Genomic DNA, 25088 nt, shown 5'->3' with positions numbered 1-25088 from the left:
TGTTAGCAAAATATGGTACCTAACAGATCCAGGTAAATGGGTTTATGTCACTGCTAATCTTGGTTTAACGGGATAACACCAAACTGAAAATTGTTCGCAACTTTATTTACTGTTGAAAGAAATGTTTATTTATTAAATAAATACTTTGGCAGTTTAGTTATTTATTTGTTTAGTTATTTAAGTTTAGCTTATTTTTAATTTTTTTTATCTAATTCGCAATCTATTGCCATTTAACCAATAGCAAACCAATAACATGGAAAATTCTAATTCATAAGTTACAATCAATTAGAAAAATAAACAATTAAAATATAATTTTATGAAATTAAAATTATTAAATGGTTACATATTTAATTTTATATTTTTTAAACCGATGAAAGTGCGTTGCTTCCCACTATAAAGTGACCAGATTCGTCATGAGAGAGCATTTTAACGTAAAATACATCAGTATAAATTAGACAATTCGTATTTGACCCAGACCACAGAGTCGTAAAGTCGTATCACTGTCTGGTCACACTGCGCGAAAACGAATCACGAAACGGAACGCAAAGCGCACACGGACTGTTTTTTCCGGGGAAAAACGCCGCCTTTCCTTTGATTTGTTTGGTGCTGTCGCGGAAAATGATACCACCAAACGCCAGCAATTAGCTGTGAGTGATTGGATTGTTTAAATAATAATCAGAAAATAAAACAGCACGAAAACAGGCAATTAGTTGACAGAGTCCCTTTAAGAAAAAGGAGTTAGTCGAAAGGAACATCCTCGGCTCGCAAAAAGTGTGTGTATGAGTGTATGGGTGTACTAATATTAACAAAAATAAAATCAAATAAAATTTGCTAAAGTAAAAACTCTATTTCGCGTTGAGAGAGAACCCAGAAAAATTGGTGTCTACTCCTTGAAAAGGAGTTTTTCGCTTCTTCCTCTCTCTCCCCCGCCCGCCCGCTCTCGTAATCTGTCTCTCTCTGTCTCTCTTGCCCACTCACTCTCTAACTGTGTTTGTTTCGGTGTGTGTGTGCAACTAAAAAACAAAAAGAAGTCAAGCTTTTTAATTAAAAATTTAAATCACAATTATTTTTTAAACCGACATAGAGGTGAAAATTGCAATTTGCTCTCTTTCTCTCTCGCTCTTTCGGTTGGAAGCTGAAGAATAAGAAGAAGCAGAGCAGACGCCGCACACTAATACCAACGCATTTTCGCTGTGGAAACGGAATCGACCAAAATGTTGTGGTAAGTTTTTGTTATTTGTTTTTTGCAAGATCTTATTTTTAATCCAGGAAATGCACTTGATTGTTTCTCTTTGATTTTATTTGTTCTTTTAATATCTTTTTTGGGACTTCTGTTTTTTCTTGATAAATCCGTCTTTCTGTTTGCCAATTTACTCCTGCTCCCTTTTTCACTTATTGCTTCTTCTTCCTACACAAACACGCCCTTTTTTGCGCACCTCTCCTTTTCCGTGCAGGGGCGAGTGTGTGTGTGCGTGCGAGGGCAGTTTTTAGATAGTTTCGCCAACATTTAAAATCGCTTAGATTTGTGCAAATTAAGTGTGGGCCCTTTAAAAACAGCTGTCGTTACTCCGACTGCTTCTTCATTCCTTTTTTTGCCTGCACCTAAAACCTGTTTTCTTTATAGGCAGGGGCGCATATGGATTGAAGTTTAAGGGGGTTTTAACTCCACAAAAAATAAATTAAAAAATGAAATTAACATGTTAAAAAACAAATTAAAAATAAATATTCCAGTTAAAAAACATATGTGGAGATCAATTCCCCCTTGCTAGAATCCTCGGATTTTTTGACTCTTTCATTTTCTGTAGCGCTGGTAGAGGTAAAAGAAGAGGGGCAGCTGTTCTTTTTCGACTTTGCTTTAATTACTTCTTTAGCTCCCCTCTCTTTATCCCCCTGCATTTGTTGTTGTTATTCTTCTTGTTTTGGCAGCAATTGCGCTGCTGCTGCTTCTGCTTCTTCTTGGGCTTCTTTCGCCGCAAAACAAACAAAAACCTGCCAAATGGGAGGGTGAAGAAGAAGAGAGAGGCAGTGAATGACAGAGAGAGAGAGAGCCTCCCAAAAAAGAGAGAGAGATGCGCAGATTGTGCGGGTGGGGCAGCCTCGATTTTCCTCCTCTTCTTCGTGTTTGTTTGAACTTTAATTTATGCCACAGCTCTCCAGTCGCTTCTTCCTCTTCCACAGCCCCCTTTTCCACCGCAAACATTTAAATGTCAATGCACCAGCAGCCAGCAAACAACAATAACAACAAACCAAGAATACAAAACTCCTTTTAGCCCTGAAATGGCAGCCAACTTGCCATGACTCATATTTCGGCTTTTACGCTCGCTTGCCAAATGAAGCGGGCCAAAGACCCAACCAAAAACACAAACAAACCCAACACAACACTCATAGGGCTAAAACCAAAAACCCGTTCGTAAATAGGCCGAAAATCAGCATTTTAAATTACACAATTCCAAGGTATTTTGATTCATTACGATTCAATTCTTCTAACCTAACAAACTTATTTTTTTTGGGACACAAAAAGCCTTGTAGTTTCTTAGCAAATTATTGTTTAAAGTAACTTTATTTTAAAAATAGTTTACTATAAGGAAGTCAGTCATAACAACCTTCAGCCATACAATTTTCATAGCTTGAGTTCATATTTATCAAAAATAAATCCCCATCTCTCCAAAGTTTTTAGATTCTTTGATTTGAGTTCAAAAAACAAAAGAACAAACATACGAAGCCCTTAATACCTATTAGTTTTTGAACTTAAGGAAGAAGTTAACTTTGAAATAAATTCTCAAATATATAAAGAGTTTAGGTATTATAAACCATACATTTTTTTTAGCTTGATTTTAAACGAGTCGGTATTGTTCATATACATATATCATATTTTAGAAAAAGTAATAATGCCAATAAATTTAATGGGGCTTATTGCGGCTTTAATATGAATGAGTTCATCTAAACATGCAAAAAATATTGCTTTTAAGCGCAATAATTTTTGTGTTGCAAATTTACGTTTCTGAATCGTATTAAGTATGATTTCCGTAACTCGGATTTCCATATGATAATACGAGTAGCGGAACTTCCATTGCGCATAGAAATTTGCATTCCATTCGCTACCTACTCCGCCTATCTTTTTGGCCTACTCTTCGTTCTTCTATTCTCTCCTCCTTTTGGTCTTCCCTTGGGCCAAACCAATTCCAAAACACATGGCCGCATGCAACGCGGATTTCGTAATTGTTGCATTAGAACGAGAAAGGTGTAACGAAGAGAAATAGAGAGGTAAAGAAAGAGGGTGTGACGACACAGTTATTTGAACACCGTTAGCCTAGTTTTCCAGCTGCTACTAGATAAGATAAAAAACTTAAGTAAACCCCGAAAAAAAAAAATCGGAAAACAAAACCAAAACACACGTGTCCTCGCTTTACGATTTGCTTTGGTTAATAACAAACAGACAATATGCTCCCCTTTTGTAGTTGTTTTTTTCCTTGGCCCATTTCCATTTTATCAGCTTTTACAGTCGAACCTGGCTAAGTTGGTTTTTTATCTGATCTGGACTAGTTTTGATAACATTTAAATAAAACAAAACACAAAAATTTGAATAGAACAAATATTTAATAAATTGTTTAATTAATAATTATAATCAAGTTTTAAAGATAATATTTAACGGGAGGATTATAGAAGTACAACTTAACGAAAAAAAAGTCTATAACCGAGGGTATATGATAACGATATTATATTCTGTTCTAAATATATTACTGTGTTTATATAAGTGATATCATAAGGCAGCTTTATCAAAGTTGTACCGTACTTAAAGTGAACTATAGAGATAACACTTCTTTCCCTGTTTACACTGCGTTACTGTTGTTTTTTTTTTGGGATTTTAACGATGACTAAATGTTTGGTACGCAGAGGCTTTACAGAAAAGTTCCAGGTATTTTGGGCGGATGCATCGAAAAGAAACTACGGCGAAAAATACCTTAAAATCTGAATCATCAACTGGCCGCGTCAACTTTTTGTTTTTGTGACTAACCACGGTGTCATATCAGGCAGCTTTGGCTTTAAACGAAAAACAAAGAGCGAAGCAAGCGGGGGATAGCTGAGGTTGATATGGTTGACGATGCATTGACCCCTGAACTCTGAACGAGAGATGTCTACAGCGAACCACCCACATGGATGCCACAACAAATCCAATTAACATTTCCGCATTGTTGTTGCCAAGGCTTGTCCACTTCCATATCCACATCCATTTCCTCCCACTTTCCACTCGAGTCGTCCATTCCAATCCAATCCATTTCAATTCAGTTCGCATCGGAATCTGAATCTGTATTTGAGTTATGGAGATGCGGGACCAACATGAAGAGCTAGGAATCTTGAGACTTGTTTTTCTTCCCCTCTCCTCTCCCTGATTTTTTCTCAGCATTACCGCTAGCTTCCTTCCACTTGGCCAAGGAAAACGGCTCGTGACATAGTTCTTTTGTCTAATGACTCTATAACTAAAACTCTATTGAAGCACAACGACCAGCCAGCAATTGCATGGCTTTTTTACAATATATAAATTTTACACAGAGAAAAATAAAGCTCGAAATCGCTTAATAAATTGTTTTCAAATGGTGAGAAATTTAGAAGTAGTAGTATTTAGATAGTAGATAGTATGACTAAAGTATTTTTAGAATTTAAAGATGTTTTAGGAAAATTCAAAGATATTCACTATGAAAAAGAGGTTTTAAAAGATTTAGTAGTCATTTTAAGTGGCTGGAAATAGTTTTGTAAAATGATATCGAAGTTTATATGATATACTCAATATTTTTCTCAATGCATTATATTTATTAAACGCCGGCTGCATAATTCATGATCCACAGAAGCGGACACCGGCAATCGGAATCGGATGTGTGGAACGTGTTTGGGTTTTCTCATTAGAGAATATTTCTTATCCACTTGCCCCCTCTGCCACGCCGACTAATTAATATCTTTCACTTGGCCGCTTGTTGATTCAACCATTTGTTTATGTTTATATCTTTGGATTTGTGTGTCTGTATTTCCTCTCTTCGCATTGTTCTGCGCGAATTCAGGAAATGATTTGATCTGATTTGATTGGATATCGGCAAAAAGTATTTTGCATGTGACTCACAAAAGCTGAGTTAGACAGATAAAATTGATATCTTATCTTGAATGGAATTTTATCGCCAGCTGTGGGAAAAGTGTGGGGAAATGGGAGAGAAGCTTTAAACATCGTGTCAAGCGGCAATTAAGTAATAGTTAATGGAGGAAATTAGCAGGCCAGACGACTAGAGACAGCTGACAGCGTAAAAAACTGGAAAGTAAAGCAGAATTTTTCAGATGCCTGCTGAAGAGATGGCCATACCCTGTAAAAGAGAAACATATATAGTACAATTTGTTAAACTTGGAAGTTTACTATCTTAGCTAAATACTTGTCTTAACTAAAATACATATTAGTTTATTAGATAGCTTAGCAAAACATTATCAATTGTTTACATAGAAATATGAGTACTAGATACGTTTTTCTTTTTAGACAACAAAATACTTTTAACAAATAACTTAAATGAACTCAAGATGATTAAATCTTATCACATGAGTTAAGGATGTAGAGTTTTTTACTACAGTTAAAGGATTACTTTAATTAAAAGAAACTTCTCAATAAATCATATTTTACTCGAATTTAAGATTCATTTGTGCCGTTTAAAAGGTACCCATTAGCCTATCATCTTATCAGAGGCTTTGTTATTTTTAAACCTTCTTGCAATCGCAACGAGGAAAAACGTCAGCCAACTCAGATTAAACTTGAACATTCTCATACAAATGCGCCTTGTTTCCGTATGCACAACATACGAGTATATATGATGAATCCGATAGCTATATATGGCATAAAATGCAGATATAAACCGAGGCGCAAACTGCACAGATAAGCGGAAAAGTCAGAAATGAAATTTCGCTTAAGTGGGCAGCTTTCATTGTTCTTTGGATTCTTCTGGCGCAGAAGAAAAGTATATGACAGAAAAATGTAAGCCATGTAATGTGAGTGGCCAAGAAATGAGTTCTCCTGGCTAGCTGCTGATGCAGATTATACCGTATTTTATTAGACCTCCCAGTTGGGAGTTCACTGTAGTTGGCCATGGGCATTGCTCTTCGTACTTAACCACGTTCTCCTCAAGTTGTTTGGCCTGGTAATTGCTCTGGCGTTTAACCATTTTTTACGGCCTAGATATTTTGCCACAACAAACAGAAAACGGCAAGAAGAAATAAAGATGAAAAGCCGAGAAATACGTGGACCTAGCCCACAGTTTCATGGGTTCCCCATCTTCAACTCGTCTTCTGGCTCGACTACTACTTCACGCTCTAACGCTTGGCTAGCTGTATACTCGTATATATATATAACCATATATGTATATTCCTCAAACCCTCATTTTTCAGATGCAGTGCCTTAGATATGCGGAGCCATATAATTTCTATGAGTTGCAGATTAATTAAAACCAAATTACGATGTCTGCGGCTAATTTACAATTCTTTAAAGTAAGACGTTTGTTGGGTGCCTGGAAGCTTTCTCGCTCTTCACCATATTTGGCCAAAAAGATTCTATATATGTAAAACGCATAAACAAAATTATATTTTTGGACTCGTTTCCAGAGAAGAAATAAAAAAAAAAGGAAACCAACAAAGTCAGAAAGTTTATTGTTTTCCGTTTCAAGGTAAATTGCGATGTGAAAATTGATCATGAAAATGTGCGAGGCAAAGCAAAGTGGGTAGAAATCACTACAAGAAATGGGAATATCAACAATTCTTAGAACGCCAAAAATATAATTGAATTCTGTTGTGGGCGATTTGATGTGGCAAGATCATACAGCATTGGAAAGGCCCCACAAATATTTCAGATAAAAAGTTATCTTCAAATATGAAGGCTTCCCTCGACTCGAAAACGGGAAGTGCTCCACTGATAAAACCAAAATAAATACAGATCGGGTAGACTTGAGATTTATATTTGCTGAGACTCAAAGGCTAAAATAAAAGTATACATAAAAATATTTAAATGCCGTTTCTGCAGTAAAATGAATCACAAAAATATTTTTATTTTTGGTGTCAGAAGAGGGGGAAATGTTTTTTTTTTACATTTTAGAAATCCTTATGTTTTATATAATTCATATTACTTAATCATAAATTAAAGTATTAAATTACCAAATTTGGTTCAGTTTTATAAATTTAACCAAGGTATCTTTGAGATCATATTAAAATTCAGTTTCAGTTAGGAAAACATAATTATAGAGGGACTGATATTCACATAGCTTGGTTTTCCAACGATGGGCGGTCATGGAAACCAAATTCAAATCGCGTCGAAGTTGCAGGCGAAGCTGATTGCAAAGTCAATCCATTCCGCTTTTTATTTTTATTTTTTTTGTATTTGTAACCCACCCCAACTTCTCCCCTTGATCCCCTTTTTATAGCCCCCGCACTTTGCTCAACGGAATTGCAAGCACTTGAAGTGCTTCCGGTCTCTCGGTCTTCAAGTCTGAAGTTTCCAACATCGGCAAAAACAACGAAAACGGAAAATATAAAACGACAGCAACAATAACACCATCAACTGGGAAGTGAAAAGTGGGTGGGGTGGGGTGCAGTCTACAGACGAGGACCTGGGATTTGTTTTTTTTTTGGTTTTTGTTTGCGACTAAAAGCTTCCACTAAACTTCAATTTTGGGTTTCTTGCCTTCGTCTGCAGTTTTTAAGATTGTTCTTGGGATGCCTTTTATTTTTCCCAGATCTTAAGCGGTCTATAGAATGGCCCACAGGTGGCGTTGCACTCGTCTATCTCGTTCTCTCCCGCTGTATCCATCTCTTTTTTGCCCCTTTACACATTCCAGCCTTCCTGGACAATTTGTAACTTGAACTCTTTTTGTTGGCTGCCTTCCCGTTCTGCTTCTATTGTTATTTCTCGCTCAATTGCAGTGACTTTCCCCGCCCCTTTTCTCTGTTTTTTTCTCACTTTCCTCATGCTTTGGCCCTCCCATTTTTTCTGGATTTGTGATCCCCTTTGAGGAGATATTATAGGCTTATTATGTAGGATATGATAGGTTAAATTTTGTTTCTTTGTTAAAAATGGCTTAAAAAATTTCGAATTAATTATCTTATAACAACCGATTCATTTGTCCTTTTAGGTATGCAATATATTTTAAAAACGGTTAGCTTAAGGCATGCTAGTTTATAACATACTTTTTGCCTTAATACTAAAGGGTATTTAAACTTCGTTTACCCAAAGTAACCATACCCGCTTGCTTCCCTTTAGATTATATTATGATTATGATATTTTTATGATGCTCCCCACTTGAACTTTGTGCACCGCCAGTGGATTGTGGAAAAGCCACGGGGGGAATGGGAGGCGGAGGGGCTGGTGCTGCATTGTGACAGAATTTGTAGGCACCGCACTCCATTGTGCCAGTGACAGTGTAATAATTTAATGGACTTCCCCTTTTGTAGTGGGAAACGTTAGACTTCATTCTTTGGTTTGTTGTTTTTTATCAGCTAGAGAACACACAAATTCCTCAACACTACCGACGACAACAGACAATTGAATCATTATTCAATAATTATCGCTGACAACAAGAACAAAAAAAACATTTGCCGCGCTCCATTAACTTTACGCTTTGAAGCAAAACGCTGAACGGGGAAAAATGCATGTTTTCCAAATATGCCAGTACCACTCCTCAATTTTCACGAATCAGAGCGAAGATCGATCTACGAAATGAGTTAAAACAGAAGATCGGCTGTCTAGGGTTAATTTGGGGCTAGGGCGACGTTAGACGATGGCCACGCCCACAATCGAAAGTCACTGACCCACAAAAGTGGTTGCCCCAAGAAAATACAAAAAACAGAAAAACATGCAACAACTTTGGCAAAATTTATAACTTGTAGATATGTGTGTTTTTAATTTGCAGCTACTGCCAAAGGCAAAACACAGAAAATAAAGAAGCCAAGACGGAGATGAAGATCATGATGATAATGATGACTTGCCGCTTGGCTAGCCCCATGTTTTTTGATATGCCTGGGAATTCAGGTCAACGGGAACACAATTTTCCCATCCCGAAACTATGTGTCTCATTCTTCTTAAAACCAATCCATCCATCCATCGATTATCGCCCAGCTCCTTTCGCAAATCGATCAATTAGATCTTTCAGTTGCGAAGATCACAAGTACCGAAGTGCGACCCAAATAAGCAGTCAAATTGTGGAGTAATTCCATTTGGCCAACACGTGTGCGGACACAGGTCCCAAAACCCCTGACCGAAAGTCCCTAGTCGGGAGTTCCACAAATGACTTTAAAAAACCGAAGAGAAGCAGACAAAGCCTGGCCCCAAAACCAGTTACCATCCAAGCTTCCTACTCTGAAACACTTCCCTTGGGGGGCAAAAGGCAAAAAGCAGAAAAGGGGAGACAACAGAAATTACCGCATAAAGCGAGTGGCAAGAAGACAAATGAAAGGGGGAGTTTGGGAGGGGGCACGGAAAGTTAGCCAGACTTAATGAGGATTCGTTGCGACTTTTATGAGCTGCAAGTGAAAAATGAATGGAGGGCACTGAGCCAAAAAAGGTAATTTAAATTAAAAATTTGTAATTTAGAAATGGTATTTTCAGTATTTTACATTGCAAAAAAGTAGCACATGTTGAATTCTGTTGCAGTTAATTAGTGATAACTTAAACATCATTATAAAGACAGGTAATGGAGTGTTTATATTTAATTATTATACAAGTTATGATATAATTTACTAGGTACCAAGTTAGATTTAATGTTTGCTAATTTCAATTCCAAAAGAAAAGTCTTTAAAATACCGAGTAGATATGCTTTAAAGTAGTGAAATTAGTTTTCTGTGTAGAAGGTGTAGTAAACTGCAGGTTAACAAAAAGTGGAGTTAAGGGAGAATCCAGAGTTTGTAGGGAATGGGCTGAAGGAGCGTTGACTCAACCGACTCTCCTGTGAATAGGACACAAGAGTGGTTCCGTTCGGGCTGACAAATTGTTAATAACACGCGAGGAGGGAAATGAGTCAACTCCTAACCCACTGACATCATCGGGAGTAGTGGAAATTCCCGGAAAATGGCTTTAAATAGGAGTCTAAAGAAGAGTTAGCAAGAGTTCCTAGAACTGCTTAAAAGTACAGTGGATATAGATTAAGGGTTACTCACAGGTGAATAAAAATCTTATTTTTGTACTTTGACTAAGGGTACATAATATTGTTCTAAGAATTTGTTTAGGTAAACAATAAAAACGTAAACACAATTGAGTTTGTCAAGCGATATATGCGGTAGTCACCCTTCGAATCGGGTTAAACATTGAAATTCGAACTTACTCTATATAAGAACTTTGATCCCTTAGACTGCTTCCTCCCTTTGCCAAAGAGAGCCAGTCTAAAGTGTAAACTCTTGGTCAGGGGTTGCTGTCCCAAACCACCCTTGGTCACAACCTCTATTTCCTTTTTCCTTATGTCTAACCTCCCTCTTTGCCGAGTGCCAAATATTTCACTTGTTTTTCATTTTTGCTCTCTGTTTGTTTTATTTTGTTAAGGTTTTTATTTTGGATAATTACCCAGGGGCGTCATTTTCGGGGGTGTGTGTACATATTTTTTTTTTTTGACAAGAAGAAGCAGCACATGTGCGCCTAGTACCGAAATACCCTCCCATCTTCCACCCACACCTTTAAGTTGCCCTTCAATGGCTTTCTTTCATTTCGGAGTATGCAAAATTTAACTGGTAAAATGTTGTCCTATTAACGCAGGGGTAATTCATACTCTCTACCAACATTTTCAACATTTTTCCAATTAAAAAGTCACCCAACTCCTCCCACTTCTTTGGTTCGCTGCAGCAATGTTGCACAAACATTTCCGGGTAAAAAAAAAGAACTACAAGTGCGTGCTTTTGAATGAAGGTTTTCCAGGCGGAATTCTATGACGTAAGTAGGGTTTTTAGTGGTGGTTCCGGGGAGTGGGGAGTGGGGAATGAGAGAAAACTGGGTCAAAATTCTTGGCCCTCTTGCGAGGGGCGTCCCAGATCTTCTTTAGAGCACTGACCTGATTTTTTCTCCGCCTCTAAAATGCAAATGCCTCGTTCCATTTTTACTTTTGTTTATTGCGGCTTCCATTATGACTCGTGTCTCTTGTCATTGCCCGAAAAATAAAGAAAATTAGAAAGAAAGAAAAAGTCTGGCAATTCGTTTCAGGTTGCTGCTAATACCGAGTTGATTGTTCTGCGCGGGTTATTAATTCATCAGCCAAGCTTTCACTGCTGCCCATGGTTAATTGATGGGTTCTATTCTGGTGCGGTTTTCAAGGTTCCCAAATATCGATAAATCGATGGGAGTTACTCTTTAGAAGAAACTAAGTTTATTACATTTTATCTTCAAGTTCATCGACCTCTTTTCTCGTTTACCTTTTTTGGTTTGCTTTCAAAGCTATTGCCTCATTACGCAAATGCCTCATAAAATATTGTGTTCGGTGTGGCCAAAATGATTTGGCCAATATCAATTCATAGCCATTCGGTTAGAAAAAGGGCCCCAACACGGGCGGTTCGATTAGTTTTCCCCAAAGCAAGTTAAGTGGAAAAAGGCATACAACTACTCTCACAGCTCCACTCGTGGGCTAAAAGGAAATTGGCAAACTTAGCTAGACAGGAAAAAGGGGGATATTCCCATTGATTTTCCCAACACAAGAAGAAGAAGAAGAAGAAGAAGTGGTATCTGTGGTATACACGTGTGTACCGGCCTCCTGCACTTGATTTACGAGCTAACCAACCGTAATCGTATCTATATCTGTATCTTCTCCTTCTTTTCCGGTCTTTGCAGATCTCATACCCTTGGAAAGCCAAACACTGGAAGCGATTTTCCCTCCACAGCCGAAAGTACCGAAGAGAAACCACAGCTGAAGCCAGCTAGGAAAACAACACAAACCAAATTGCAATGACGTAAGTTTACACGGCCAGAACATTTGACAATGAATAGATACAATAACACTTACTCACGTAGCTACCAGATACAAGTTATGTTGTCAATCGCTCGCGAAGGACATTTCAATTAGGCAAACGACAATTTCTGACTTTCATTCAAATTGAGTTCAATTCACATATTCGCCGAGCTTCACATTTTCTGAAAGTCTGATTGTCACCTTAAGATTGTGCTTGTCTATGACATTTATGGGTCAACCTTTTATGTTGGATTTTATGAGGAACTAAAAAGGGTTATTATAAACTGCAAGTTCTTACTATATAAGTAAGGCTTATATACAGCTAAAGACCTTTTAAATGTTGGCTAGGAATAACATCGATTGAGTAATTGAATAGTTCCAGTTTTTATTAATAATCAAAAGACAATTTCAATGCTTTCATCGTAATTGAGTTTGTAATTCCCGGATGCTCACACCTTAGCCATTTTCCATAAGTTAGTTTACTTGACACCTCGAAATTGATGCCTGCGAAATTTATGGGTCGACCTTTTTTGGAAGCTCATTTGCCAGAATTTATGGCGAACCCAAACCCAAGTTTCCTTCGGGATGGGCAGGGGGTTAATTTTGGGGAAGTGGAGCAGCCTAGCTTCTCGTTTATTAATCCCCATAATTTGTTTGGTCTAAAAAGCGGGGTGCGGCTTCCCATTTGGGGAGTTTGCTTACTGAAAAGCTGGTAACATCACCATCCCCTTACGATAAATGAATTGTGAATAAGCAAAAAAGCGTTGCAAGTTTGCGTTTTATTTTGTTTTTTTTTCTACTTTTTGGGTGTGTCATCATTAAAATGTTGTGTCTCCAAGGAAATCCGGTCAGCTTAGCCAACGAGTGCTTTAAACTTAATTTGTGCGCAGCTTTTACCCAGAATTTGTCCAGTTTGCTGGATATCCCAGTTGAAATTCCGCCGCTCAATGGGTAACATTTGTCCCACGGAGCCGCTCGATGGAAGTCTGCCGTATAGGTGAGCAGCAGATGCAACTGGCGCCTGTTTCTATAAAATGCATCTATCGGTGAAGTGCTCCCTAATTGCCGTGCCATAATTGCTGGTCTTATCAAAGTGCATTAATCAAATTAAATTTCAAAGAATGAAACGTTTTTCAAAAAAATCTATACCTAAAAACCTTAATGTTTGCTGACAAACAGAATATGTTTACCGGTAACAAACGAAACGAGTTTTACGGTTTTACCGAGCAATATTTGTGTTTGGGTTTAAGTCACCGGGACTGTGGATATATAAATATGACTGCCTTTCCTGAACTCAACTTTAATCCTTTCGGCTTCGAGCTTGATTGAAGTCGGTCCCAATAAGCTGAATGGACTCCAACATATCGTCACCTGTGCCGTTGGATAAGGAGGTTGAAGAGGAGGTGCCGGAGTGTGACCCAAATCCAGGCTTTTGTCAGGCTTTATGAGTGACTGATAGACTGAGAAAAAATTAGACTAACAATTTGGAAAAAGTGTGGAAGAATATTCTAAAACATATTAAATTGAGAACAAACTATGATTATGGTTTACTATTAATAGTAAAATGATTTAATTGATTTAATTATACTTTTTAAAATATAATATTTTCCAAGATAACTCAATCTTTAAATTTTTAATTTCCATTCTTACGAGCCATTTAAAGAACACAAAGCGTTTAATATTCTTGATAAAGTTTATTTTATTTTTCTTCAGAGAGCAATAAAATATTATCATCCTTTTAACAGTATTAAAAAAGGGTTTATAGAAATATAGGGTAAGAAATATTTGTCACAAAAGCTGTTCAAGCGGAGAACCCTAAAATGTGGGTACTAATTAGAAAGTGATTATGTTCTCTCAGTGTAGCCACGGCAGGAAGCGCTCCTCCCGTGACGAGTTTATCGCGCAGTGATATTCGATATTGATTGAGACCCCACGTACCCCCAGCAGTCCAATGCTGTTTGCCCTGGGCAAACTCTTTTCAGTCTCCTGACTGCCTGGCAACCTACTTTGCGCTGTGACTCCGCTGCTCACATGTGTGGGCCCTGTTTGTTTTTCCTCTTTTTGTTGTTGTTTTCTTCTGTCCCGATGTCTGCCTGCGGGTTTTTATAGACAGCCATATGGATTATAGTACTCACACTGGTTTTGCCCCTTGGAAACGAGAGAATTATTTAGTTGCCAAATCATTTAAGCCGCGGCACACGCTCGGGTCTCAAAAAAAACCAAACTTAACTGAACTGAACCATTCTGACAGAGCCATTAAAGCTAGACGATAATCGGCTGGCTCAAATCAGAGATCGGTGAACCACCAACAGCCACTACACAACCCCTTACAACGGGCCACAATAATGTTAATTGGAAATTACGTTTAAGAATTGTTAAGGGGCAAAAAAAACACACCGAAACATAAGCCGCCAACGAGTCAGAAACAGAAACTGAGATCTCAAAGAGTTGAGTGCTTCAGGTTGAGATTTCGAATTTTTATATATGAATTTTTCATAACATGCTACACTAGCTAGCTGTGCACTAGGTTTTCCTCTTGTTGTCCGCCCTAATCTCGACTTTTTGCCGCCAAAGAACAGTTGAAATGGAGGAAAGGAAAACGCAGAGAGGGAAAAATACTTGTAATAGTGACTCGAGGGGGAAATATAAATTATTGAGCTCGTTTCTTAAGTAATTATCGCACTGACGGACGGAACTAACTCACTGAATCTCAAACTGACCGACTGACGAATGGACAGACTGACTGAGTGACTGAATGACGAACTGGTTAAACGACGGTCACGAGACGTCGACGCGGCTTAAAGACTGGCAGCAGAAAAGGCCCCAGGCTTAGGTTTGTAAGTTTCGAGCAGTTATCGCATACCCTTTAGAAATGCATATTATATTTTATAAGAAACTTAAAGCATATAATGATTGTGAATTGTCTTAAAAATGCATTAATATGTGTTTACTATTATTAACAATTTCTAATGAAAGGTTAGTGTCCCTTTCAAAAGTTGGCATATTATCTCTCCCTGAAAAAATCTGAAATAAAAATATTTTACATTTTTATTATGATCTTCTATATAATCTACCAAACTGTGTAAAAAGAGGATGTTTTTTAAATAGTTTTTACCAGTAGTCTTTCTAGTCTACTTCCCTTCATCTTTTAATTGTCATGCCATTTGGGAATCTTCAGTTGAGTCTGTGAGTCAGGTTGTGCTAACACTATCTACCTGGCCATTATGCTCGGTTACGATCTCGGGGTCATTCCAGCGAACAACAGCCATAGCACATCTCATCATTTCTCATTATTTTATTGACTTTGAAGTGTAATTATTTGCCTTTTAGACAAAATTCAAAGCGCAGCAGCCGCATAAAATGAGAGAAAAACACAGATTGTGAGTCGATTCTCATTTTCTTGCTCTCGTCTTGTTGGCTCATTCGCCTTTTTTTTTCTCGGCTTTGTTTGTCTTGGAAGTCGACTCCGACGAGATCGGGGCAGTGTGAGACCCAGTCTCGATCTCGGTCTGGATCTTGGCTTTAGTCTCCAGCGGGTCTTGAGTGCGTTCGGGTGTGTTCAGAGATCGGTCTTCGGTGATCGGTGACCAGTGGGCAGAGAGTCAGTCAAAAGGCAAGAGCCTAGGCAAACATAAATTCGATATATCCGATCGTTTTGGTTTCATCGTGTATGCGCTTACGTGTGGGATCCGATCGTGGGATCTGTTTAGTGTCTGTGACGCCTCTGCAAATATTGGCCAACGGTTAATGGCCATGAAGAAGCTCTATGCCAAGACCTCGTTCACCAGCAAGAAGCCATCGAGTGCCGCCAATTCCTCGCCGATTTTGGCCTACCACCAGCAGCCGGGAAATGGCATGTGCGAATTTCAGGTGGCTTCTGGCAATACCGGGGAGATGATCAAGCGTAGCCAGAGCTTGCATCACAAGGTGTCGCCACAAGTTAGTGGCTTAAGCTCAAAATCGGAGTATTATAGCATAGAGGAGCTGCAGGAGTTGGATCTGCTGGACTATCGTCATCCCATGTATCATCATTACCAGCAGCAGGAGTTGAGGCAGCGCTACCATGAGCACCAGCAGTTGGTGTTGCAATTACCCAAGGCTAGTCCAAAGGCAGGACCCATCTATGAGGCGCCTCAGAGATCTCAGCAGCAGCAGGATCAAATGTTGTATGTACCAACAGCAGCTCAAAGAGATTCATCAAGTGCAGCCACATCGATAGCCAGTTCATCTACTACCCTAACTTCATCCCCATCCTCCTCATCTTCTCTGATCTTTTCCACTTTGCGCAAATGCGTTTCGCCCTCGAATCCCTCGGTGAATCCGAATCACCAACCCTCGAAAACTCAACCCTCAACCAAACTGGGCTGCTCCGTGTCGTTTTCAGTTAGAACCACAACGGCAACGGCCACAGCATCAGCAGCACAAGCAACATCATCATCGACACAACATCAACATCAGCAGCAGGGACAGCAGCAACACAAGCAACATCTATATAGCAACATACATCATTATCTGCTCCAGCAACAACAATTACAACAACAGAAACAACACTACACATTACAACGTCGCCATAATTCGGTCAAAGATAAATTCATTGGGGGCATTACAGCGATTTTTGCGTATGTGTAACCCACTTCCCTAAGCGTCTGTCCTTGGGTTCTCTCTCTCTGTCTCGAAAACCAAAAAGTTCCCCCTATTTCCCTGACTTTTCTCTTCTATATATTTCTCCACTCCCCAGCACGTAGTATTTGGCCTTGGATTTAAATGCGTTTTTCGTTTTCGTCTTACTCAGGCCCGCTTAGCAAGATCGGTTGGAAATCAAAGAACTCTTAACCCCACAAAAAACCAGCACTCCACTTTACCTTACCCCACACACCAGCACTCTCTTCGTTTAATCATAATTATAATTTAACGCCAATTAAGGTGGAAAACGCTTTCGTGTGCACACGAATCTGCATCTGCACTTGGCTGCAGTTTCAAAACTTGAGCTTAACGCACGAATAAATCCCCTTGGCATGAAAAATTTCACCTGCCACATATTGAAAACGCTCCCAGAGCTATTTCCAGTGGCTCAATTATGGGCTGAGCATCCCATTTATTGGCCACTTTTCGATTTTCATTTGGGTTTTTCATGCAGCTGCACTGCTGGCAGCGAAAAAAACTTTTTAAGATTGTATTTGGGAATGGATTTTACTCAGAAAATATACTCAATTGGTGATTTATCATAGAAACTATAAAAATTATATTGCACTTTGTTTAAAGAACTTTATAAAAGTATTTTCATTTCAACAGTTTGATATCTTAGCTTATCATATTATTGATCTAATCTGAAATAGTTAAAATTGTTCCTCTTTGCCTTAGCAGTTTTTCCCAGTTTTGTAAGAGATGTTTAAATTTTACTTTGATAGGGTTTGCCATTCTTGGACTAATAGGTTTGAGTCACATTGAAAATCATAGTTAAAGCTTAATATTAAAGTTTGAATATCACTTTAAGCACGTACTAGGCAACTTTACGTGGTAGTTTGAGGGCGAAAGATAGCAGCAATAACTTCGCAATGAATCACAAACAGAATCCATTACTAATCCCAACTTATTGGCTAATCTGGTTTATTAACGTACTTATTCTTAATTTGAATCATATATTATTTTATAAAAAATAAAATACATTACAATATTACTCAGTTTTATAACGAAGACAAAGAAATCACTTCTGCCAAATGATTAAGCCGACTTCCTTTAATTATTATTTGATATGTATGATCGAATTTATTAGATTGAAATCGATTTGATTGTAAAAACATAAATTTCAAAATTGATTGGCCGCTATTGTTATGCTGTTTTTCACTGTGTGCGAAAAAAAACTTCACTTTCGTTGCCACGAATTCGATGCAAATCAAAGCCGCAGAAGCAGGCAGGCTCATAAGACTCAGCTCCGATTTGTTGGCTGGTTATATAAGGCCCTGAAACAGCGCACAGCTGTGGCCAGAGTTTGGGATTCGGATTGAGATTCGTCTGTCCAGCAGTCTGGTCCGTCGATCTGCGCACTCCATTTAAGTGCAAAACTACTCGCGGCTTTTGGCCGGGCCAAGTCTGTGTGGCGAGAATTCTGCAGACTCGACTCGTTTGGCGGCTGCTCTCTGTCATTATCTCTCTGTCCCCCAGTAACACACAACTTGAAGCAACTTGGAGCGGTGCAGGCTAGCAAAAAAAAAAATAAAAAAAAATAAAAACGGAGCCATAGGATAGAAACACACAGTCAAGTTGAGGAAAGGCAAGGCAACTCGTCATCGCCTTTGCATTTTTCCAATGAAGGCGTTCATTTGCTGCTGGCCATGTTTACTCTGTGGCTGACTTTAATTGTCAACTGCACTGCCTGGCCGGGGGGATAAAAAAAAATGCTAAAGGTTGTGAGCATACGAACATACGTTCATATTAGAACTTTCATTAGAATCATTTAATAGGTCCGTGCGACTCGAGACGATCAACTACTGGCTGGCTGCATGACAGGTGTGTGAGCATACAAAGAAATGCATTGCACTTCCTGTCCTGGATCTCGGGGTTGGGGATTAGAAGGGGCATGGCATAGATCAAAGCCCTTGCTTACACTCGAGTCGTGTGAAAAGTCTGTGGCAGATCGTTCTGAAGTAAAGTGCATTTGGTAGAATGGCTCTGTAAAGGGGGAACTCTATAGAGCAGTTCTAATGATCTAAAAACGATTTCTCATTGCGACATTCTTTCTGGGAAGTCTTAATCGAGTCGAAGTCGGGAAATCGATTTCTTCGAAAGCACATTCTTTTTGTTAAAGTAAATCACGTTAATTTTTCATTATAGTTTATAGTATGAATAATATACATCAACATTGTTAGTATATTTCTGTAAAATATACAAATCTGACATTAATCTTTACTGCTTTACTGCTTATCCCATGAAAAGAATATCTACAAATTGGTTTCTCTTTATTAAACTCACTTAAGTGCAAATAATAAAGAAGTCTTAATTAGAAACTTTATTGGCACCACTTCCGCTCTGTTTCCCACGATCATTCTAAGTTTTAAAAAATTTCTGAAATGATAAATCATGGTCCCAAAATGTATAATGCGAGTCAGTTTTTAGACACTCCCATTCCTTTTTGATGAAGACTCATTTACTTGGGATATTTGTAAATTGAAATAATTCAAATCTATAAACTTAGTGAATTTACCCACTTCCCTTATCTTGTTCCTAAGGCAAGGGCTTTTCCCATATATATTATCATCTTTTTGCTTAAACTGAAATACTCGTCCTTATCATTATATTCACTCATTCAAGGTCCCTACATCCCGCATGAGTTACGCAATTAATCACAAATTTCCACAATTTTTTCTTTCAGTGAGCAGAGTATTATCGGGGCTCGTGCCTCTGTGATGGTGTACGATGACAACCAGAAGAAGTGGGTGCCCTCAGGCAGTTCGTCCGGATTGAGCAAGGTGCAGATCTACCATCATCAGCAGAACAACACCTTTCGGGTAGTGGGACGAAAACTGCAGGATCACGAGGTCGTGATCAACTGCTCCATTCTGAAGGGACTGAAATACAACCAGGCCACGGCCACATTTCATCAATGGCGCGACTCAAAGTTCGTCTACGGATTGAACTTCTCAAGCCAAAACGATGCGGAGAACTTTGCAAGAGCCATGATGCATGCCCTGGAAGTGAGTAGATCTACCATAAAAACTAGTAAATATATTTTTCTAAATTTAAAATAAATATTTATAGGTTCTCAGTGGTCGCGTGGCAAACAATCCAGGTGGACCGCCCACAAATGGCAATGGGTATGAGGAGGATATGGGCTATCGCACGATGACCAGCGAGGATGCGGCCATTCTTCGCCAGAACAACAGCATAGGTGGCCACGTCACGCCCTCGGCCCAAACGCCCACATCGCAGACCAACCAGAACAACATCCCCCAGAGCCCGCCGACGCCCCAGGGTCACCACCGCACCAGCAGGTAGGTTGCATTTCCATTTCCATTAATTGTGTTGGATACGCCATGCTCATTATAGAGAGGAAAATCATTAGCTTAGATCTTTTCGATGTTTTTATCCAATTTAAAAAGAACAAAGGGTATAGTCATTAATACAATTTACCAGAAAGATTATCGATCTTTAAACATTTACGTTTTATGATTCTTAATTTCCATTATCCGTTATTCAAAACTGATATTAATGGTTTACAAATTACTTAAACTTAAACATAAATCCATCTTAGTTATCATTTTATTGGGAGTTAGTTAGTTCTGAATAAAAAAATAGACACTTAAATGTTTAAAATATACAAAAGGTGTTGAAAATAGAATACTAAAATGGGGAAACTGTTTACCTATCCACCCACCATGTGCAACATCATCCAACATTTTTTATCCGTTTTCCGTGTCTCATCACTCATTTCACTCATTGATCCATACCCATCCCACGCCGAACCTTTTCTCAACCAAAAAGGAATTCCCTCAGCGCCCCACCGGCACCACAGCCCCAACAACAGCAGCAGGCGCAGCAGATGGGTCAGCCGGGATCCCACTATGGAGCAACTGGTAATGGACCGACATCCAATGGCCTGCCACAGCAGGTTAATCCACAGATACCGCCGGCCCCACAGCAGCAACAGCAACAGTTTCAGCAACAGCAGCAACAGCAATATCAGCAAATGGTCCAGGTCCAAGGAGGCTATGCGCCCAATCAGGTATGATCCAAATGCTAAAACCTCACCCCATCCCAGATTCCTCATTTCTGCGGTATTTCTGTTTCATTTCATTGGCAAATTGGCTTGATCCTGAATCTGACACTGAATCTGAATCTCCTGATAACCCCGAAACACCACACCCATACACCACCAACAGCAGTATCAGCAACCCCACTACGTGCTCTCCAATTCTAATCCCAATCTCACTGTGCACCAATACCCGACACAGCAGTCGCAGCCGCAGCAGCAGCAGGCGCCACAACCGCCGCTCCAAAATGGTGGCATGTACATGGTCAGCCATGGCCATTTACCGAGCTCCGCGAGCGCCAACAGTGTCGTGTATGCCAGCCAGCAGCAGATGCTACCCCAGGGACATCCACAAGCACCTCAAGCGCCAGCGATGCCGGGTCCGGGCTATGGAGGTCCTCCAGTTCCACCGCCCCAGCAGCAGGCGGAGAATCCCTATGGCCAAGTGCCCATGCCGCCGCCAATGAATCCGTCGCAGCAACAGCCCGGTCAGGTGCCGCTCAACAGGATGAGCAGTCAGGGTGGACCGGGCGGTCCACCGGCTCCAGCTCCGCCCCCGCCACCACCCAGTTTTGGCGGAGCTGCTGGTGGAGGCCCTCCGCCACCAGCCCCGCCACAGATGTTTAACGGAGCACCGCCGCCGCCAGCAATGGGTGGCGGACCACCGCCGGCTCCTCCGGCGCCACCAGCTATGGGTGGACCACCGCCAGCTCCTGGTGCCCCTGGTGCTCCAGGACCACCACCACCGCCTCCGCCGCCTGGATTGGGAGCGCCAAAAAAAGATGATCCCCAGGCAGATCTCATGGGCTCGCTGGCCTCACAGCTCCAACAGTTCAAGCTCAAAAAAAATAAGGTAAGGTAATATTTTATTTTAGTTTTACATCTTGACTTATGTTTAATCTTGACTTTACAGACCACCCCCTCTGCTCCAGAGAATAGCGGCAGCAGCACTTCCAGTGGCGGTAGCGGCAACTATGGAACCATCGGACGCAGCTCCAACGGCATGGCTTCGATGATGGACGAGATGGCCAAGACGCTGGCAAGACGACGCGCCCAAGCTGAAAAAAAAGATGTGAGTAGATCTTACATCAATATCCAGAATCTTGTAACTAAATTTACTTCACTTTTGTAGCCCGATCCTGAACCGGAGGTAAAGAAGCGACCCTGGGAAAAGTCCAATACGCTGCCACACAAGTTGAGTGGAGGGGCTGGAAGCGGTTCGACTGGAAGTGGTCATGAAGGAGCGAACGGGAACTCTAGCGGAGTTGGAAGTAACACAACGAACAGTGGCGGAGAGTCACCGCGACCCATGCGCAAACGTTTTGGCAGTGCCAGCGAGGAGACCATTCTCAAGGTGGGTGTAAATTCCGATTAAAACCGAATCCAGAGGTCTGTAATCTCTTTCCTTAAAGCAGGTCAATGGCGATGGCCTGTCGCTGGCGCTTTCCAATGGCGACTTGGACACACTGAAGGCTGAGATAGTGCGCGAAATGCGACTGGAGATCCAGAAGGTCAAAAACGAGATCATAGATGGTAGGTGCTAGAAATAAGAAAAACGTAGAATCTTGTACTTACTATCTTTGTTATTACTTTACAGCTATCAAATCGGAGTTCAATCGCAGATAGATCAAATGACTGTCGCGATAAGCGCGAACGGACACCAGGCTCTACCCAGCTCCCACCACTGGTGTCGTCCGTGAGTGGACGAAGATCAGGATTAGGAGCCAGGAGAGGAGCAGAGGCCGGCCGGTCGTGTAATTTTAGACATTCGCGAAGTATTCGATGATCGAAGCTCGCAACATTGCCAGAATGTTGACGATCGATCGACGACGAGGCGGTGGCATGTGCATAGATACGCATATTTATGATGCACTTGCTCTAGGTTAAAACAAAACATCTAGGCTAACACAAACACACACACACACACACACAAAGATGCAGAGAAGAATGAGAAGGAGAAATTTAGTCAAAGTAATTATATTTTAAAGGGAAGAAGAAGAAGAACTGCTTACCGACTTCTAAGTTATATAACTAACTCTGTTGTACATTATTTTGCATAAGTATATAAGCCAATTTTAGTGTGAGAACAAGAGAATTGCTTGCAATGTTCGGTATTTCGTAACACCCCTCTCTTTCGTTTGTTTTCCATACCCCTCACCTATACCCCCCACCTCAATCTTTTAGTTTGTTATGCTCCCTGGGATTTTTACAATTGTTTCGTATCAAAATCAAAATGAACAACGTTTGTAATTAAACATAGAACTCGTATATCTCTCTCTATACACAACCACAAAAAAAAACATACATATATATACGGTTTAATATATATGGACTACTCATTAACCTAACCTAAAGGGAACTAGTATTACGACTCAAAACAATTCCACAAACGTCATCCATCAAGGCTCCAAAAAGAAGAAACTCCACGTATCTCCTACAACAAAACCATAACATTTTCCTAAGCACACGATCTCATTACGACTCAATTTAAGAACCAGCAAGTCTTCAGTAAATCTAAATCAGAAATATATAGTGAAAAACATAAAAGAAAAACATAAAAACAGTTCAAAGCGGAATTGAGCGTGGTGTTCAGGACTCAGACTTAGCTTGAGCGACTTAGCATTAGTATCACACATGATTAATCACTGCGATCCAGCGATCTATACGATCTATACAGCGAAATTAGAAAGCTAAATTAACAAACGACTGCTGCGTATTATACAAATATAAATAATACTTATAAATATATAATGGAAAGCCACTAAATATTGTACACTCCTCCCCCTACCCCTACCCCTACCCCCTCAGACTTGGCGGCGGAAAAGCCTATCCTGAACATATGCGTACCAATTCAACTTCCATATACGACTAAGACTAAATAGCGAAATTATTGAATGATAAGCAGGCCAAGCAAATCGGAAAGAAAGGTGGATCAGACAGCTAGAAAGACGAAGGATTAGAGACAGGTGGCAGGTGGTAAGGAGAAGAAGGAAGCAGAAGGAGATGGAGAGTTTAGTTCTTAAGCATAACGAAGTGAAATTGTTTATTAAGTGGACAACAAATTTATTTATACTGAAGAGAAAGTGTGAGAGAGAGAGAGTGGTAGTTGTGTATAATTCGAATGCATATATACATTTTAATTTTTTGTAATTTAACAATAATTTATATTGACTGTGCAAGGTTGCGTCGATATATATATATATGATTATATAGAGTATATGGAATACCTAGTTATATGGCGGCCACACACACGGTCCGGTGTGTATGTAAATGTTATGATTTTTGTATTTTTATATATGATCTTTGCATTGCGAAAACAATGGAAACAATTTAATATTAAAACACACACGTAAACTATTTTAAACGAAGCAAGTGAAAATCGATGCGCATTGCATCGGGCGCAACTTTTTATGTATTAAATTAAATATATTATACACTTATATACAACCAGAATATTCAATATACATACAATGAGATGAGATGACGAATCGAAAGAAGTAAGGAGCAGCCAGCATTGACTCGAGATCAAAATATATATTAAAAATCAGCAACGGATTCACTTAGATCGATAAGGGGCGTAAGTTATAAATCGGCGGCGATCAGAACGGAATAGAAGCGCAAAAACATTATATGCATATTCAACAAAAGAACGTAAAGTGAAATAAACAAGCAACGTTTGTATGTAAAAACCAAGTCGGTGTTTTCATTTCATTTAAACCATTCAAACTTTGGGGTTATTGGGGTTAAGAATACCAAGTTTGGTTGAATTTAATGATAAAATTGGGTTTTATTGAAGCCAATTTGGTAATAGTGTTGAAAATTGGTTGAAATTTTTGAAAATATTAATTCTTGACAACCGATTTGGTTGACCGTTGACCGTTAATTTATAGCAAAAAAATAAGAATGCAAAAATGCCAAAAATTAAAAAAAAATGTTTGAAAGCGGTACCAGATCTCCGCTAGAAATTCTAAACATCAAATAGTCTACAGAAAACTTATAACAGTTGTTATAGTTAAGCGATATGAAAGCTCGGCTTAACTTTTCTTTACTATTGACAGATTGCCTTTAAAAAGTTCTGAACTAATGGTAATTGTTACTAGTAAAAAGCAATTTAATTAATGAATTATAAAACAGTTTAGAGGTATAAACTCTTATTTTGTTATGCTGTGTTGTATATCAACGGTTGATAAAACGATAATTCAATATTTATCATTAAATGGTTTCGTGCTCACCTGGCAACTCTACTCTCAAGCTTTCGCTTCCACTCTTCGAAATAGTGTTTCATTGTTATATTCTCTATTTTCCTCTTTTATGGCCTCTTGTCCGCTCTCTCTCTTTAACATGTTAACAGAAAACATTCGTTAACTTACTGTTAAAAAATATGAGTTTAACTTTTGCAATAGCGC

At 39.4% G+C, this 25088-nt stretch overlaps 1 protein-coding gene across 7 annotated transcripts; it reads left to right on the top strand.

Moving 5' to 3' along the window:
• Positions 1-482: 482 nt before the first annotated feature.
• LOC108111974 (protein enabled) lies at positions 483-24371 on the top strand. 7 transcript variants are annotated; one of them, XM_041819650.1, is made up of 10 exons: positions 483-1222; positions 11819-11937; positions 19306-19627; positions 19692-19924; positions 20415-20655; positions 20813-21535; positions 21596-21754; positions 21815-22036; positions 22095-22215; positions 22280-24371. In XM_041819650.1, the coding sequence occupies exons 2-10, from the start codon at positions 11933-11935 to the stop codon at positions 22306-22308; spliced, it is 2055 nt and encodes a 684-aa protein (XP_041675584.1). In that variant the 5' UTR covers positions 483-1222; positions 11819-11932; the 3' UTR covers positions 22309-24371. The 7 variants fall into 7 exon arrangements, with proteins under 7 accessions (XP_041675584.1, XP_041675582.1, XP_041675581.1 ...); XM_041819648.1 differs by lacking the exons at positions 483-1222; positions 11819-11937 and adding an exon at positions 15454-16102 and having other exon boundaries at positions 20427-20655; XM_041819647.1 differs by lacking the exons at positions 483-1222; positions 11819-11937 and adding an exon at positions 15454-16102 and having other exon boundaries at positions 20816-21535; positions 22098-22215.
• The last annotated feature ends 717 nt before the right edge of the window (positions 24372-25088 follow it).

The sequence above is a fragment of the Drosophila eugracilis genome, unplaced genomic scaffold, assembly GCF_018153835.1.
Source record: "Drosophila eugracilis isolate 14026-0451.02 unplaced genomic scaffold, ASM1815383v1 contig_90, whole genome shotgun sequence".
NCBI classification, from domain to species: Eukaryota; Metazoa; Arthropoda; class Insecta; order Diptera; family Drosophilidae; genus Drosophila; species Drosophila eugracilis.
This window is presented reverse-complemented; position numbering and strand designations above follow the sequence as displayed.

What these genes read in the sequence shown, in the direction of transcription:
- LOC108111974 (XM_041819644.1), top strand. Translation starts at nt 15,684, where the DNA reads ATGGCCATGAAGAAGCTCTATGCCAAGACCTCGTTCACCAGCAAGAAG. An exon ending in CAGCAGCAGGATCAAATGTT is followed by an intron (nt 16,103 to 19,305) that starts GTATGTACCAAC and finishes TTTTTCTTTCAG; the next exon opens with TGAGCAGAGTATTATCGGGG. An exon ending in CCATGATGCATGCCCTGGAA is followed by an intron (nt 19,628 to 19,691) that starts GTGAGTAGATCT and finishes AAATATTTATAG; the next exon opens with GTTCTCAGTGGTCGCGTGGC.